At 43.0% G+C, this 19,224-nt stretch overlaps 1 protein-coding gene across 1 annotated transcript in view; it reads left to right on the forward strand.

The window, feature by feature from the left end:
- NDUFS4 (NADH:ubiquinone oxidoreductase subunit S4) overlaps nucleotides 1–19,224 on the forward strand; it is a 333,599-nt gene that overhangs the window by 82,011 nt on the left and 232,364 nt on the right. The window contains exon 2 of the mRNA XM_086960625.1: nucleotides 5,262–5,340. Within this exon, the coding sequence (XP_086816751.1) occupies nucleotides 5,262–5,340 (79 nt within the window). The remainder of the gene's footprint in view (nucleotides 1–5,261; nucleotides 5,341–19,224) is intronic.

Consider the following 19,224-nt stretch of genomic DNA (forward strand, 5'->3'; position numbering starts at 1 on the left):
CTGAAGCCACTGAAGTCATCTGCGGCGTTCCTCAAGGCTCCTCGCTCAGTCCAACCCTCTTCAACGTCTACATGAGCCCCCTCGCAGACATCGCACGCCAGCACAACCTCAACATCTCCTACGCCGACGACACCCAGCTGATTCTCTCCCTCACCAACGACCCCGCCACCACCAGAGCCAACCTTCACGAAGGGATGAAAGAGGTAGCCGAATGGATGAAGAACAGCCGCCTGAAACTGAACTCGGACAAGACGGAAGTCCTCATCCTGGGATCCTCACCCTCCGCCTGGGACGACTCCTTGTGGCCCCCAGCCCTAGGCAGCGCACCCAAACCAACAGACCACGCACGCAACCTGGGCGTCATCCTGGACTCCTCCCTCTCCATGACCAGACAAGTCAACGCCGTCTCCTCGTCGTGCTTCAACATCCTGCGCATGCTACGTAAGATCTTCCGGTGGATCCCCACCGAGACCAGGAAGACAGTCACCCAGGCCCTCGTCACCAGCCGTCTGGACTACGGCAACTCCCTCTACGCCGGAACCACCGCCAAACTCCAGAAGAGACTCCAGCAGATCCAGAACGCCTCAGCACGACTCATCCTGGACATCCCCCGTTGCAGCCACATCTCCGGACACCTGAGAGACCTGCACTGGCTCCCGGTCAACAAGAGAATCACCTTCCGACTCCTCACCCACGCACACAAAGCCCTACACAACCAAGGCCCAGGATACCTCAACAGCCCCCTCAACTTCTACGCTCCCAAACGCCAGCTTCGATCGACCGGCCACGCCCTCGCCACCGTCCCCCGCATCCGAAGAGCCACCACAGGGGGACGGTCCTTCGCCTACCTCGCCGCCAAGACATGGAACTCCCTCCCGACCCACCTCCGCCTGACCCAGGACCACCTCGCCTTCAGGAAGCAACTCAAGACCTGGCTGTTCGAGCAGTAGCGGACCTCCCTCCCCTAGCGCCTTGAGACCCTCTGGGTGAGTAGTGCGCTATATAAATGCTTTGATTGATTGATTGAAGCTCCGCCGGCCGTTTACAGCCCAGGGGCAATATTCCACGTAAATGAGGCAGTGACTGTCACCTGCTCGACAACATCAGCTCGCTTATCATGCGGTGCCCGTGGCGACTCCTTCAGACCGCTGCATGATATTCCTTGCACCAGTTCCCGGCCCTTGGAAGATTGTGGGAGGAGCGTGTGACTTATCGATGCAGAGGGCCTAGTCCAGGCAGAGCTGCTGGGGAGTGGTTCCGATCGGAGGCTGGTTCCCGACCGTAGCGGTCCTTGGCTGCGGTGGTGAATGCGCCGGGCGCTGTTTCTCTCCTGCACTTTCCCCCCGCCTAATCTTCGACTCAATCGGGCCGCAACCACGTTTGACTGCATCTGGACTGCACAATTCGCTCCTGCCCGCCCGTGAGGCCCTGCGGGGACAGGGCCCACGGGCGGGCCTGGGAGACAGCCACCCGGCCATTTATGGGTTCAGGACGGTGGGGAGATGAGAGAGAACGCATCGTGTCTGGCGCCGGTTGCAATCCCATCCTCCCCACATGGCTGCATAAACCTCTTGCCAACCCGTTGCTTTGATTACTGTACCAAACGCTCCAGCTGCTGGCTGCATTGAACGGCCCGTGACACCCGCCGCACCACTTCCCAGCAGGAGCGGACGACTGCTCCCTGCGCTTTGGCTGCATGCCTCTGCCTACACAACACCAGGTGCCTGCTCCCAGCCCTCTGCATGCCGATCCAGGGGCCCAGGCTCTACCCAGTGCTGTTACTGAACATTGGCCATATTCCCACTGCAAGGAAACCCAGTCTACCTGATTGATATCTGGGGCGTTCCTTGATGCCCCCCATGAGACCGCTCTGACCAGTGACTTGCTTCTCTTTCTGCGCCCGGGGCCCGGCCTCCATTCCTCCCCACTTCACCCAGTGATCAAAGATCCTAGTTTACTCAACCTGCCCACAGCTCGGGGTTCGCTTTGCTGCTGCTTCTCCTGAGTGGTCTCACAGCAGCATGGGCCGCGAAGATCTCAAGCAGAGGACCCTCTCTTTTGAGATGCTTGCTAAGAGGAACCAGAGGGCCCTGACCACGTTGACGACCCTTCTGCTCAGTCTTCTTCACTATTGCAGGAGAATGGGGCGGGCTTTAGGGCACTGGATGTTCGCTTTGATACTTTGGATAAACGTCTTGAGAGCATGGGGGCTAAAATTCAAGTGCACGACCAGCGCCTGGATGTGGTAGAGGCGCGCATATCAGACAAGGAGGATGGCAATGCACAGCGCCCCAAACGGTTAGAACAAGTGGAGCGCATCCTCAAGGATGTGGCAATTAAGAATGAAGACCTTGAAGCGTGCAGTAGGAGCAACAATGTCTGCATTTTGGGGGTGCCACGCACCACTGCCACCGGCCGTCTTGACCTATTTGTTGAAAACTTGCTCGCTGACTTATTCGGGAGGGAGTAGTTTACCCCGGGTTTTGTGGTGGAGCGTGCTCATCGCACTCTGAGCCCACGCCCCAATCTGGGCTGCCCCTCCTCCCAGAGACCTATAATCGCACACATCATGCACTACAGAGACAGTGACACTGCGCTCCGCCTCGCTAGAGAACGTGGTGATACCACATATCTAAATTAGCGCTCTATCCGTTCTTTACACTCATGGATTGGCAGTTCTGTCTGGACTGTTCCCATGAGGCACAGGGTCAAGACTGATTTGCATACGGCTGGGTGTAAACTGGGGTGGCATGGTGAGCAGAATAACGATGGATTTAACCCAGATCTCTTGACTGGGGGTGAATGTATGATTTATTAAGCATTCCGTCCATCGTTTGTCTGCGTAGCACATGCTTCATTTGTGGGCACTGGGCCTTTAGCTCATCGCATCGCTACATGACGTTTGAAAAATAATAGCCTCATTGCTATCAGTTTGCGGTGTGCATTTTCAGTTTCTTTTGTGTATCCCAATAGGGCTAGGAACGGATCTATCTCTAGTGCAATGCCTGTTATACGTTCTAGTTCTCGGAATATAGCCTCTCAAAAAGCAAACACTTAAGGACAGTGCCAAGCAACGTGCATAAAGCCAACTGTTGGTTCTGCATACCTGTGGAACACCGCTGTGCTCAGGTGCCCATGTCTATGTAACCGCGCAGGAGTGTAGTAGATTCTGTTAATATACTTGAATTGTATTCGTTTGTGACAACCATTTTGCGATACATCCTTGGTCATCTCACAACAGTATCTCCAGCTCTTGTCAATATTTATGCCCAGCTCCCTCTGCCACTTCTTTCTTGCTTTGGTCATGAGTGGTCTATGGGCTTCTTGCGCTGCTGAGTAAATTTGAGTTACTAGTTTGTAGGGCTCCCCTTCTTTTAATACGGTGGGTAATGCATGCATATCTAGGGGCTCTTAGGGTGTTGTCTCCTAGAGTAGCTCATAGAAGAGGAATCGAGTAAGGCTCGTTGGAGCTTGTGACTCAGTCTCAACCACCTCCCAGCTCATCTCTGTTCCCTTTGTGAACAGATCTCCCATTTTTGTAACTTTCAGGGCCACAGCTGCCTCTCGCTCCTGTCCGAGCTTGAACCACAAACACCAGCCTATCGGGATAAGGGAGGTTGGGGGGGGAAGGTTTGCATCTCGTGACCCAAGATGTTAATTCTTTGGATATTAACCAGTAGTCTATCCTGGTATGTTTATCATGTACTGCTGAGTGGCGCTAAAGTGGCGATAATGTTATCGCCATTCTTGATAATGTAAATGTAAATGTAGTTGAGCTTATATAGCGCACAGCTACCCGCAGTGGGTTTCCCGGCGCTTGCTTAGGGAACCCGTCCTGATATTCCCCTGTGTGATAGCCCCAGCAGTGTATCCACAAGGTGAAAGTCAGGCATCCCGCCGCGAGGGGCCGTTGTGGAGATTAAGCAAGCTATTGCCCAGAGTCGCAGAGTGTGAACCCATGAGTCGAGAAGGCACCGTAGCGAGAAATATCGAGTCCGTGGAATTTTTAGCCCAAGACCCGCCGAGGCGGGGAATTGAACCCTGGTCCAGGATCGATCTCAGCTTCCGGGTCTGCCGCCTCTAACCCCTGAGCCACACTTCTCCAATAATATGGCCCATAGTTTTTTAGAAATGGGACCAAATGTTGAAAAGCTTCAACCTTTCCAATCCAATTAAACTTTGGATTTTTGTATATGTTGTGTTGTGATTTACAGTAACGATTTCGTAATTCGTGCTTTGTTTTTGTGTATCTTGTTTCTGTATATTTCTGCATTATTTTGAGAATCAAATCATAAGAGTTCTCTTAAGCAGAGGCCGCTGATTTAAAATAGTGATTCACTGGGTGTCCACAGAGGTCAAAGGGTTAAGAACCACTGGTTAAGTTGACACCTTTATTTCTTAATATTTTGGAACAAGTGCAAATCGCATGTAAGTCTTAATTTTACTGACGTTTATTCCTAACCATATAGTAAAATCGCAATACTTAAATTTGTTGCTTCTTAGCTACCAAACATCATCCTTAAGAGAATTGAAATCGATGCAATTCTGAAGGGAACTTGTGTAAGAGTGCAGCCTGTAATAAACAAAGAAGATGGGTCACCCAATTGTACAAATTGCATATTTTAGTTAATGTTCACATGCAGGGAGAAAATAATAAGTTCTACTTTTCTGATAGGTTGTTTCTTTTTTAACGAAAACAGCTTAACTAAAAGTAAAAACAAAGAAGTTGGATAATTACTGACGTTGATGCAGATTAAGACAGTAGATTCAACCATGCACTTTAAATCACTTGGCATCTCCGAGTTGGATTTTTAAAACAGAGGGTATGTGTTTTTATGTCCCAGGCTGACTTCAGGTTCATCTTTGACGTTAAGGACATACCTCCGATATTACTTCCTAAGATGCCATCATTCTGGCATCTGAGTTCCAAAATAGTTGCAGCAGCTTTGTGTTCGTGACAAACTAGCCACTGTACATTCCTATAGATCGGCACAGTCCTTGCCACTGGCAGTGTCTGTGACAGACAGCCTGTAGGCTGAGATGAAGTTCAGCCTGTTGTGAACTGCTAAGTGAGAGTCTGCCAGAAACTCAGCAGACAGAACTAATTGGGCAGAAACGGGATTTTTTTTACCTCGTGTCTCCCTCTTGTATTTTTTTTTGCAAGACTGATATTATTAAAGTAACTTGTTTATGTAAGATTTGTCTGTCTCTATTTTCTTATTGCATGAACCATTTTTTAAACTTTAGTTATTTCACTGCAGGTCACTGAGTACTTCCGCATGGCGTCTGGCACAGAACCAATCCCAAGACACGCAACTCATTACGGTGGATGAAAAATTGGTAAGGGGTTGTTCCTGCGTGCTGCAGCTAGATTGCCTTAAGGGGATTTTATGTACGGTGACATTCAGTACGATGTGTCATTTCTTCTAGAGCGACCATAAGATGTGAGGCACATAAGAAGGAAGATTTTTAAGGCTGATCATATACAAATTTTGTTTGAATTCAAGATCGTCGCCTACTTTCAGCAATGGGTTCATTTTTCAGATCAGGGATGCCGTTTCATTCAGCCTCTGTTTGCGCTAAAGCCAAGAGCGTTTTATCAGGTGTAACTGTCAGCTGTAAGCAAGTGCACCATACACCGTGAGTGATTAATTTCAGATTGCAAGGTTTACATCATGGTGGGCTAAAGCTTTTGCCTCTAGATGTCACCCTGGTTACATGTACACAGTAGACCCATCTAACATGTATCATAACATTTTACTAGACTCCTTTCAATGGGCACATACAACTCTCTATAATCACATGTCCAAACTCGGTGAGACACATGAATGTAAAGTGTGATGTGTAAAAGACTGGAAAACATGCATATTTGCAATTCAATTTCAAAAGTGCTTTATTCGAGTATTACTCATAAAAGCAGACATAAAACATATAATAAAAAGTCAATTAAATTACACAGTCATTTAGACATAGCACTGATCACATTTTAAAAACTATTACTCATCATACACACAGGTGCAAAGTTCATTACTGTTTAAAAATACAGAAAATGATTACAGTAACACATGCTAAAAGATCATTGAATTTCCATACCGAGTGATACATTAAATAAACCATTACAGAGAATAGACATAGTCTAGCAGTCTCTGAACGACTAGATATGCAGTTACAGAGAATAGACAGTAGTCTAGCAGTCTCTGAACAACTAACTAAACAGTTACAGAGAATAGACAATAGTCTAGCAGTCTCTGGACAACTAGGCAGAGAGTAGTTATCCTACTAGCAATCTCTGCCTTATTATCCACGCCCACCCCAAATACTTTGCAGTGGCAATTGTGATCCAAGTTACAGGAGTAGATCTTACAATGCGCAGTGCTACCATACTACTTTTTGTGCCTAAGTTCCTGCACATGGGTGCCAACCAGGCACGCCTTGGGGCAGAATATACTGGGCAAGAAAACAAAAAGTGACCAAGGGTTTCGTTTCCTTCCCCACATACAGGACAAATAGCTACACCTCCTGGTTTCCACTTAGATGTTAAGTTACGGAGAGGGAGGGAACCAACCCTTAGTTGGAAAAGCAGTTTCCTGTCCAAGGGGTTCGAAATATAGTCCTAATACATTTCATAAATAGGGTACATTTTAACTTCAAGGAAACTGGTGGTCATGGACCCACTGCTGGTACTGAGCAAGTTCCTTTTAGCAACATATTCCCAGAAGATGTTTTTTAAAATAGATTTGGTGGGAAATGGTGCCCCTGCTGGATCGGTCCATAAAACATTTAGTCCTAATTCGGATAGTGCAAACTTTAATGATTTGAACCATCTGATTTTGTTGAAGCGGTCAGCTTTAATAACGTCAATGAACCCATCAGCGTAGTGGGAGAGCTCCGGCGTGGTCCAGAGCCTGCGCCAATATAGAATCGGACGTAGTTTGGCCATTTCCGAAATTTCTCTCCTGCCAAGTTCATATCGCAGGGGCAGTAACGGGCTACTCTGAGGGGTACCTGTCAGCATCCTAAAAAATTTATTCTCGGATATTTGGAGTTCCTGCAGATTTTCAAGCCCCCGCAGCTCAGCACCTTACAAAGCTGACCCAATTGCTTTTGCCTCGTATATTATCAAAGGAGGCTTGATGGGTTTAGTCAGCGATTTCCTGTGTTCCTTAATAACGGTGCCAGCTAATTGCTTGTGCCTTAATGTAGCAATATTGAGATGTTGGTGCCACCTATTGTCATTTGAAATAAGGATCCCCAGGTAGGTAAATGATTTTACAACCTCCAGAGTGCGTCCACTCATGGAAATTTTGGATTTGAAATTTCTATGTGGATTGAAAACCATGAGTTTTGTTTTGGAAGCATTCACCTCCAATCCATGGTCTACACAGAACTCATCAAATATTACCAATGCTTTTTGCAGACCACTTGGGGTTTTGGATAAAATCAACGTATCATCGGCAAACATTAAAATTGGAACTTTTACACCTGCAAGAAAGGGAGCATCCACTACCTGAGATTGCATGCGGGAAGCAATACCATTGATAAAAAGGGTGAACAAAGTTGGGTCCATTGAGCACCCTTGCCGAACCCCGCGCTCAACGGGAAATTCGGCTGTATCGTTACCGTACCCACCCCATCGAATTTTGGCATAGTTCCCTTCATGCAATTGCATGATCAAAGTCAACAAGTCCCCTGGGACCCCTAGAGCCGCAAGCACTTCCCACAGTTTTGCCCTTGGTACCAGGTCGAAGGCAGCCCGCAGATCAACAAATGCCGCGTATAGGCTGCCTCCGCCTAGCACCACGGTCCTCCACTGGATCAGCTGAAAACGAAAGACTTGGTCCACAGTGCTGGTTGCCCTGCGGAATCCAGCCTGAAAGGGGGATAGAATGCTATTGTCCTCCGCCCAATCGAGCAACCTGTTTACGATCACTCGCCCCACAATTTTTTGGATAGTATCTATTGAGCTGATAGGGCGGTAGTTACAAGGCTGGATACGATCTCCCTTTTTATATATAGGGATGATTACAGCACCCCTCCAAGTTACCGGGATATCAGCACCTCTGGCAATATTGTTTATTAGCAGGTAAATGTATTTGCTCCACCTTCCAGTGTCATTTAAAAAAACATCTGCTGGGACCCCGTCAATGCCAGGAGCACGACCACTTTGAACTGACTTAAGGGCAGTCAGTATTTCGCTCTGCGTGAAAATATCGTCTTCTGCCAATGAAGGGGTCGGACATCTACTAATTACAGTCTGATCCCTGGAAGCGTACTGCTCGCTAAAGAATTTAACCCAGGCATCCTGTGGGACATTGTTGGTACTTGCCTCTTCGATCCTATCATGAGCATATTTGCAATAAACACACCATGTACTATTGAATTCAATATGCAAAATTAATTGGTCAAACTAATAGGGCATTTGATTATTAAAAAAAAAAGTGTTAGATTTATTTAAAAGCGTTTTGCATATTTCACTGAAAAGGGACTCCTTCCTATCTGGTGACCTATTGAGGTGTGAGTGATCGTTTATAAGTGAATTTTATTATCTCTGCTTATTTATATTAACTTATTCATAGTTTGAGCATATGCATAGTTAACCCCCCTTCTCAGTATTTCATCCAGTGTCAATCACTTCTCCTTATCACTTGCCTTCTACTGGAAAGAACAGTTTCCATAATGAATTGTCACCATGCTAAAGATTATGCTTCATAATGCCTACAGTGTAAATTGGCTGTTAAAAATGATTTTTTTTTACTGTTTTGGAACGTGAATTTTGGACTGGAAGTGGTATTCGTATTACAACTGAACGTCTAAAGAACCCATTTTTTATAGTCTTTGCCAATTACTCAATGGTAGCAGTGGAATAAATAACCTCACTTCCCAGACATGAGCTTTACAGTAGAAGCAAAATAGTAATAAAAGTGGTACACAATGATGATCAATTTAAACGGTGCTTCTTCAGACACACATCTTGCTACCACCAAAGAGTGCACTTCAGGTGCGAAGGAAGAAAACCCCCCACCAGAAACACTGTTAACTTGGGTCTGTAGCATACCATACTGTAACAATAACTACTAAGACATTAGACACTGAACATACAACCCCCGAGATCCTGTCTAGTTGCTGTCAGTTACAATAAATAATCCAAGTTACATTCCAAGTTCATGACCTAATATAGATCCTATCCACATTCGGTCATGAATGAAATTCTCCAGTTGGAATATCCCAATTTTCAATGATCAGGTAACGAGAAATTGCAAAACAATGTAGTGGGACGTACTAAAATTTTAGATAACTTGGGATTACATTTCCCACTACATTTGTTTTTTTGTTACCAGTACAGCGTTATCATTGGCAATTGGGATATTCCCATTGGAGAGTTTCGTTTATTTACTTTTGTACTTTTTTGGGCTCCATGCTACTATAGTCAAGCTTTGATAAAGTCATAGTGATGAAACACTTGCTGACTACTTTTTCTCCAGGTAAGAAATTCTTGCGAGAAGTCAAGACCACTATTATCAGGCCATTGAATCTGGTTCACTGTTTGAGTCACTTGTTGTAATCAACTGCATTCAACATACCATGTTATCATCTTATATTGACTTTGTCATTGTAAAGTCTACAGCAAGTGTTTCATTACTAATTGATGCATTGATTTTGTAGTTTACGTGTTGTTATAAAATGCAATCTACATCAGGTCAAGAAATTGGACTCAACTTGGATTATTTATTGTAACTGACTTGTGTTGGACGCGAAGTGACGATGCCCTTTTTCCCAGTGACCTCGTTGGCACACGCAAGGAAAATAATTAATCCTTCCAGCTGGGATGAGACCTCGCTATCCCGACTGAATCCTTTGCACTAAGCGCAAACTGGCAGTGATCACGCGAGTACCTAATCAGGAGAGGATCACTCCCTTCCCTATAGGATTAGGAAGCCCCTACTGACCGACACGTGGGATCTGGCTAACTCCATGAGAAATCTTTGGATACATACGACGATGCCCTGCATCGGTTATTGGTTACCCTGACTGCCTTGAACTACACAAGGGAGTCTGATAACACCTTGGTACTGAGGTGGTCCTCCCGTCCTGAAGAAGTCCCGCAGGCTGAGACCCCACTTACCCACCAGCAATAAGCTGGGTCGAAACGTCGATGCCTCCATTTACCCCTCTTGGACCACAAATATCCCTGATTTGTAAAAACATGCTAAACAGGATGGTTAATTTGTGACATTAGTGATTTTTAACTATGTTTGAATACTAAATGTGGCCAAGAAAAAGCGACTGGAAACCGTGAACCCGTCTATATTTCTATATGTTTAAAAAAAAGATCACAAACCTTTGCTCTTTTCACCCACCTTTCAATTCTCGAGCACTTCTCTCTTGCACGTTCTTAGGAGTGCCCTCCTTATGTACCAAAAGTGCCCAAGTATTAAATGAACCTTTAACTTATTGTTTAAAATTGGTGGAATAAAATATATTATTCCCCAATAATTTTGTCTGGGTTGTTGCATAATCCGTTGAATGATTGTATTTATTACTATGAGCAATTCAAGCTCAAAATAAGGAATTAACGATTATATCCTTGCTTTGTTCAATATCAAATTTAGGTCTAGGACCATTGTTTTCTATAACTAATCATACCCAGGTCCTGTACCTTTTTGTGTCACCCAATTCTTTATAATGGCTACCTCTTTAAAGGGCCTTCCACAAAGTGACAACACGTTGAAGCTTTTTAAATGGCTGTTGATCTGTTGGAGCTAGAATCAATGTTTGTTTTTGTTAAAATCTGCATATTATGCAAAAATGATGGATTATGTGGCAAATGCGGCAAATCTATAATCTTGCTGAGAACGTTGACTGCAAAATCGCATAAATTCAGTACCTCTGTTTACAAGTACTTCACCATAGATCATGAAAAGAAGAGCCACCAAGAAAAACGCACACCAAGGGCCCGATGTAGGTCGGTCGGTAACGGCCGAAAATGGTTATTTTCGGCCGTTACCGACCGGTATACCTGAAATGGTATGTAGGGGCTCATTTTTACAGAATCGGTAATTTTACCGATTCGGTAAAATTACCGATTCTGTAAAATACCGAATCGGTATTTTTACCGATTCGGTAATTCTCTGATGTAGGTGGGACTCTTCAGAGTCCCAGGAGCCTTAACGAATCGGTATTTTACCATCAAATCCAATTTGATGGTAAAATACCGATTCAGGTGTGCATGCACATGTGTGCATGCACACCTATGCCATGTGACAGGCAGACCTGCCCTTAGGGCAGGTCTGCCTGCCACATGGCACCCGTGCCTGTTTTGGGGGTGGCAGAGGGTGTCAAAGTGACACCCCCTACACCCTTGTGTGAATCGGTATTTACCGATTCTGTAAATACAGAATCGGTAATGCCCATTCATTCCTATGGGCTTTGAAGCCCATAGGAATGAATGGCCATTACCGATTCTGTATTTACAGAATCGGTAAATACCGATTGTTAAAGATTCGGTATTTTAACATCTGGATATACCTACATATCCACACATTAGATTTACCGATTTTTAATTACCGAATCGGTAAAATTCGGTAATTAAAAATCGGTAAATCTAATTTACCTACAGCTGGCCCCAAGTGTCTACTTCTAAAGTTTGTTGATTCTTAAAACCTTTTATTGAATTCGTAAAAAAAAAGTTTAACTCCAATTTTTCCTTTTTATTTTAGAAACTAGAGGGAATAGGTGCAATTGGGGAAAACAAGTATCAAAAGTGGTTGCGGGTGCATGAGTTGATGCGCGTGATTACTTCAGTGGCTAAAGGAAGGAATCGATAACAGCAGGGGCAACAGAATGCAAATAAAAGCAACACAAATTAACCAGACACCTGCCATGCTTATTGCACCCTTTTGCCAATGGTACATGAGGGGAAAAAGCTGCCTACTAGATCTGAGGTATGGTGTTTATTGTATACCATAACTGGCGAATTGCTTATGTTTTACAGCTTTGTAGTCTGAATCATAACTAAGCTTAAACTTTTTTCCCCCAGTGAATTTCTATGTTTTTTAATGTACATTAGTCACTTGCCATGTACCCATGTGGTGTTGTGCAAGCCATGTGCATCAGGGATTGGCTGCAGAGCTCAGCCAAGCCCTTTGCCCAACCCACTTCAGATGGCTAAATCTCCAAGGCACATAGTCTTAGACCTTGCTTAGTGGGGCTCGGCTGGAAGGCTGGCCTTCATCCAGACGTGCAAATACTGTTTGTGCATCCTACCGGCACCTTCTCATAACCATAGCCATTTGGACTCAAACATTTTGATTTTTCAGATTTTTGTTTTCTTCTGATAGTGATGTACTTTTTCTAAATTAAAAAAAAACAAGGCCACATGAATGCAATTTTACCATAGCAACAACTGCCCAACACTCACTGGTATCAGGCCCCTCTCTCAATGCCTTCCAACTTACTTGTGAAAATGTTATCTTCAATGCAGACTTCATGCTGTTGCACAAAAATCATGGATATTCAAGATGGCAGGGAAAATAAAATCTGATCTTTATCAACCAATCACATAAAAAAAAAATGTACATTTGATTGATAAATCACAATGTTAAATGAACAAGATATGCAAAGGTGTAAACACTTTCAAGCCAACCCAGCACTTTTTAAAAAGGCTAATATGTCATAAACTGCATAATGAATTTACACCAAACCAACCAAACTTTGCTTTATCCATAAAGTTGTATTTTCATGTCCGGTTTGGCGTAAATCTGTTCAGTTGTTTTTGGCCTGCTGGACCTTAGGTAACTGCACTAAGCAAGTGGCAAATTTGGTGCAGATCTGTCTACAGGGGCCAAAAGTATAGGCAGATTTTTAGAATTTGGAATATTAGCTCAGGAGGATAACTGCCCACCTCAAGTAATAATCCTAGTTCTTGTCCGCGTGAATCACTAAAGTCGCAAAATAAACCTGAGCTATGGCACAGCAGATAAGCTTAACTTCGAGACAATGTATAAAGTATTTATGCAGTAGCAAAACTGTAATAAAGTCAGAAAACAAACCAAGAAAAATGAAAAACCAAAAGAATTGATTGCATTGTAATAAATTAAATTATACCAAAAGTACAATAAGGTGAACCAGAGGTACGGACCACCAACGTATTCTAAAGAATCCACAGGCACGGGTTCACAGTTCCATAATTTATTTGATACTCACCCAAGTGAAACAGTCAAGTGTCCGCCCCAGATGCATTTCGATCGCCATAGCGATCTTGATCAGCTGACGCGCTGGTGATGAGTCACTGCATTTAAATTCAGTGCAGCCAATCATAGTAAGGTATTGGTAAATTAGTGAAAAGAAGACCTAGAAAACACACTACTTTAGGGGGAATACAATTTGAAAAAAGTATTTTTCTCAAATTAGTGTTGATTATGATTCACATACTTCAATGTTAACATTAACAACGCATTGCTTGACATAAACTCTAGGTAAACTTTCAATATAAACAAACGATTTTTTCACAGGTTGAACGACATTCAGTTCTCTACGTGTTGTGTGGCATAAGTAATAAAATCCTATGAAGAGCGAAGTCTAAGCACCCAATGGCTTGCTTAATGGAAAGTGCCCCCAATTGATATAATGCCAAAATGATATCTCTATTAACCTACTTAATATATCCGAAAGACCCTTAAATATTTAAACAGTCTTTTAAAATATACCAGAGTTGTCAGATGGAATAAAACTCAACATTATAATCTTGTTGTACATGCAGAGTCATAAATAAGCATCAACTAGATAAAAAACGCGCCATTAAAATATGCTGATAGTGCTGACATTAAAAAATAATAAAAAATCCCCTAATAAACACTGGTAAACATGAAAGTGGGGCTGTGCAAGAAGTCGGAAATAGAACTATAAAAGACAGAACCCGCAGGTTTATAGTTAAAGTTCTAATGCTTAGTCCATAAACTGTAGGTGCCAACCTTTTATACAGTACAAATGATATCAGTTATATATGTCCAAACAACGCAAAATAGATTCATAATTACAATATTTAGATGTTAGAAAAGCACTGGTCTATACGAATTGGATAACAAGAACTTGAACGGAAGAGACAGTGAGTTAATACTCCAAATGTACATTATATAGCCAAGCTATTCCCTCTGGAGGACCCTGCAGCCATTGTTGTTATAAATAGTTATTCAGGTCCTTGCTGGTATTCAAACCATTTGGCATTCTTGTGTCGAGGGTTAAAATAAAGGATGACTCTAACTGTCGCAACTTCCTCTCTCTATTTCCCCCACGAATAGAAGGAGGAACTGCCCCAATCAGAGTATTTAAGATCACTGACTTTATCATGGATGGCTTTAAAGTGTCGGGCAACTGGATAGTTGGAATCTGATTTAACGATTGCACGCAAGTGCTGTAATATCCAATTGAACACTGGCAGTTTTGTACTGCCGATATACTTAAGATGACAAGTGAATTCAAGTAAGTGCACAGCAAATTTAGTCCGGCATGTGTAATGATCTTTTATTTGGACTGGAATGCCACTAAACGCTGTTCGATACTTGGGCAAGTTGACTCCAAACTTACATGCCCGGCAAGAACAACATTTAAAAAAGCCAGATTTAGAAAGCCAAGTGGATTTAAGTGTTAGTTCTGGGTTTTATTTGACCAAGGCATCACTCATATAGGGTGCCCTCATGAATGTGATGTCAGGGAGGGTTGGTAACAGACATTTCAATGTTAAATCCGTCAGGATAATAGGCCAGTGTTTGTAAACAATTTTTCAATGCTCTTTTACTGTTTGTAATAGGTGGTAATGAATCTAATAGGTTGAGTGTCAGATGATGTAGATTCAACAAATCTTTCTGCATTGCGTTCTTTTTTAGTTTTAAGACAGTGCTCACGTGGTAAGGAATTGGCCTTATCCAAGGCCATTTGTAAATTGGAAAATGTGTACCCCTGGCTAAGAAACGGTCAAGAGCCTCTTTTTGACATGGTCTTAACCAGACTCAAGACTGCATATGCGTTGTAAGCGTAGAAATTCGCCATATGGTATGCTGTGAATAAGGTGTGGAAGGTGGGCGCTGGTGGCGTGTAGTGTAGAGTTACCTGCGGTGCATTTTCTGTGAAGCTTACTTTGGATCTGATTGTCACAGATTAATACCTCTACATCTACAACTTCTACCCTTTGTGTGCTGAAAGTGGCAGTGAACTGAAGATTCATTGAATTGTCATTGATCGATGCTACAAATTGAACAGCAGCTTGTTCCGTGCCTTCCCATATAATAAATACCTCGTCGATGTACCTACAATAGAATTTTAAATGGATATCCGAAATCTCCTTGTGAGTTACTCTGTGGACGTGCTCCTCCCACCGTCCCACCAATAAACAGGCGTAGGTCGGAAAAAAGCACGCCCCCATTGCAACCCCTCTCAGATGTTTGTGTAAGATTTTATTAAACAAAAATAGATTGTTGTTGAGGCACACATCTATCATTTCAAGTAGCATACAATTGTAGTCATGCAAACAAATGGCACAGTTATTAAGAAAGTGCTTCACTGCTTCCAAACCATGGACATGATGAATACCAGTATATAGCGAAGCTATATCCATGGCTATTAGAACATTACCAGGTCACCACTCGATTTCATTGATTTTTTTTTTCATCAAAAATCTCCTGTGTCTTTTATGAAAGAGTGGAGATTCGCCATAAGAGGTTGTAAAAAGTAGTCTACATATATCTTCTTCCATGCTTCAAACTTAACACATAGTCACATATTTAAACATTTGGAGTAAATATAAAGGAGTAACATCTGGTCTCTACAAAATTTTTACAATGCACCTTCACTCTCAACTCCTGTCACAGACGCTACAACTCAAATGGCAGAATCGGCTTTCAGTATCTTACAATGATGAGGAATGGGAGGAAATGCTGGAAAATTTAGACAAAGGCACCTGTGAAGCTAGACTACAATTCTGCCTTTTCAAAAATCCTTCATGAGTGGCATTGGTCCCCTGCAAAACTACAGAAGGTTGGTTTACTCTCACATGCTAACTGCTGGAGGTGCCCTAATACCAATTGTGACTCTGCACACTTTATACGTGACTGCCCAACGATGATAACCTTACTGGACTTATGTAGGTAGAATCTTACGATCTACAATGCCTTTATCTCTTCCGCCTGCTAATATACTTCTTCATGATCTCCGTCTCTCCCCAAAACTCTCCAAACCCCAACGCCGTGTTTTTCACACAGCACTGGCCACCACAAAAATTTGTATCTTGCGTCATTGGAATTCCACATCTCCTCCTTCACAAGACGAATGGCTGACAATTATGATACACACAGCATCACACGAAAAAGTGATTTACAACCTCCAGAATCAAACTGACATATTCCTTCAGGTTTGGACACCTTTCTTGAATATGAATAGTGGCATTGATATTGATGTTAATACACCTAACGCTACTATTTCTCTACCTTAGTCCAATTATATTCTTCCCCTTTTAAACCTTTACTCTTTCCCACCTCTGGTTATCCTATCCTATCTTATTGTATTTTATCTTATCCTATCTTACATTATCTTATCTTATCCTAACTTATGTTATCCTATCTTCCTTTTTTTTCCTCATATGACCTCTCTAGCTACTGCCACCTCTCGACCTGGTCCACCTCTCGTGCGCATAACTTTGGTGTATCTTCATCTCAGCTGGTATTTTCTTTACGGGGAATGCCAGTGTATACACAACTTGAGCTGACCCAGAGGTTTTAATCATAGAAACATATCCTGTACCTTAATCAATTATAACGTAAAGTAAAATAAAATAAAATCATCTCAAAGAGGATCATTCAACCAGTTCCAAAACAACCCAGAATCTGGCCTTCCTCTAGAAACATTTACCCCTTGATCAACAGCTCTAAAATACTTGACAGAGTTCCACCAGACATTCCAACTAGGAGGAGCTTCCTGGGGCCACAGCTTACAAATCTCTCTCCTTGCCAATAATATGAGGTAAATCACCATGGTATGTCCCAATCTGGACTATTGCCCCTCCCGACATAGGTACAATGCAAAATAAGATGAAAATTGGGCTTACTTTCACATCGGCACCCAGGACCCTGGAGATCACTCCAAAATTATTGTATCTTAGGTCAAAAATTAAATATATGAACGTCGTCAGATTCACACCTCCAGCATCTAGGATCTCCTCCGCCCTTAAGTCTGGACACTTTAAGAGAGGTCCAGTATATTCTGTGGAGTGTAAAAAAGTGGTTTCTTCTGAGTGCAGCAGATTTAATCACAGGGGAAAGCATGTCGATAGATACTTGCCATAACTCTTTCTGCTCTTCACTAAGCAAGTAGTGAAGAGCAGCCAGAAGATAATTATACCATAAAGCAATTTCTTTCTTCCTTGGAGCCTGGTTTTTAGATCAGTTGCCATCTGATTGTCCTCCACTAGAGATCAGCATTGACTCTTGCACCATGATGTAAGCTGATAAATTTAAATCTAGACAAGGAACCTTTTGGCCACCATACGCAGCGTCTTCAGGCAGACTTTATGAAAAAAAATTTGGAGAGCGAAACTTATACATAAAGCCATACTCCGCTACCCGATCTAACATGGCTTTAAACATGCTGCCCATCAGCAAGTCATCTGGGATAAGTAATAACATCCTGGCATTTTTTAATTGATAAACCCAACAATAGAGCTGAAGATCTGGTAAGCTCATATCTCCTTGGGTTACTTTACGCCTATGTTTTTTCCAGGACAGCCTGGTCCCTTTACCCTGTGCGATATTCCTCCATTTCCCATACAGTCCCTTTGGCTTGGGGATCTCCTTCTTTATCGGGGTAACAAACCCTGTTGAGCTTGGCATTGAGTCTTCCTACATTAGCAAAACCTTTTTACTAATTTCAGAAGCCCACACAATGCAAACCAGGCGCTACAGGAGCCATTATGTGAGAATGGCAAGGGAATAAAAGGCGTTCCTCCCTTCTGATGAGCTGGCATCATTCCACATACCCAGCAGTTAGTAGTGTAAGGAGTGCCCCGCAAAGGACTCCCCTCACATCACTATGCTCACTCGGTTGTGCTCATTCTTTAAAAAAACGTAGATTAAAGTGTAATATTCACGAACAGCTGTACATAGATGTTGTCAACAGCCTATGCACTTCCTTCTCATTGCTAGAGACCGCTGTAACGTGCATCCCCATCAAACTTTCAAACAGGTTCATATTACCTGTGGTCCTCAGTTGATTTAGAAGTAAACCGGTACCACCCAACCAACCTTATAAAACCTCAGATAGCTTTTTGGCAACCAGGTACAAACCAACAAACTTTAGGCAATCCTCAAGTTATCAAACCTCTACATTAGCAGAGCGCCATCTGAAACTAGAAACTGCTACACAATTCTTACAGCCTACCTGTCTGTCGGTACCTCAGACGTTTACTGAGTCAAGGGGGAGGCACCGAAAAGACTAGGAGTCCTCCTTTTATCTCTAACGTAATTGCTCATACCACGTGTTTAGTAGTTATCATTCTAAGCGTCTGATCGCTGCAGTGACATAGAAACATTTAAACACACTTTTTCAGGGTACTATAAGAACTTTATTTATCTTACTGTGCTCTGCAGCCACATACTCGTCACCTCTTCGTATATCCAATTGAACACAGGCGGGACGAGCTAACACCTTCTAGGCTTCGCAACACCTTTAGTTTACTAGACCCCTCGAAAATCAGTCAATATTAAATATTAAAGGGTTCAGAAAGTTACTTGCCCTTCGATTCCGAGCAACAACAGTGACGTGGCTTCACATTCCCGAGGTCTCTCGAGATCATGCCTACGGACTACAAGATGACGTCACACCCATGGCGTCTGTAGTTCGGCACAGGGTGATCTTTCCGATCTATTTTGCCATAACAGCACCATCTCCAATTATAAACCAAAGTGTGGCAATTCACCACACATTCAATGGGCTGTGTGCAAATTGTTTCAAGTAATTGTAAACGAGCAACTTAAATGTTTTGTATGTAAATGTGGATCAGACCTAACGAAACAACGTCATCACCGTGACGTTTGTAGTTCAACAAACAATATTAACTCTAGCTTAGTTAACCACATCTCTAGTAATAGAAATAGCATAAAACTTGTGATAGATAGTAGGGTATAGTCACTCCCTTTTAAACCAAAAACCCTCTAGAATCTAGTCATTGAAAGAATATTC

The sequence above is a fragment of the Lissotriton vulgaris genome, chromosome 3_1 (assembly GCF_964263255.1).
Source record: "Lissotriton vulgaris chromosome 3_1, aLisVul1.2, whole genome shotgun sequence".
In the NCBI taxonomy this organism is placed as follows: Eukaryota; Metazoa; Chordata; class Amphibia; order Caudata; family Salamandridae; genus Lissotriton; species Lissotriton vulgaris.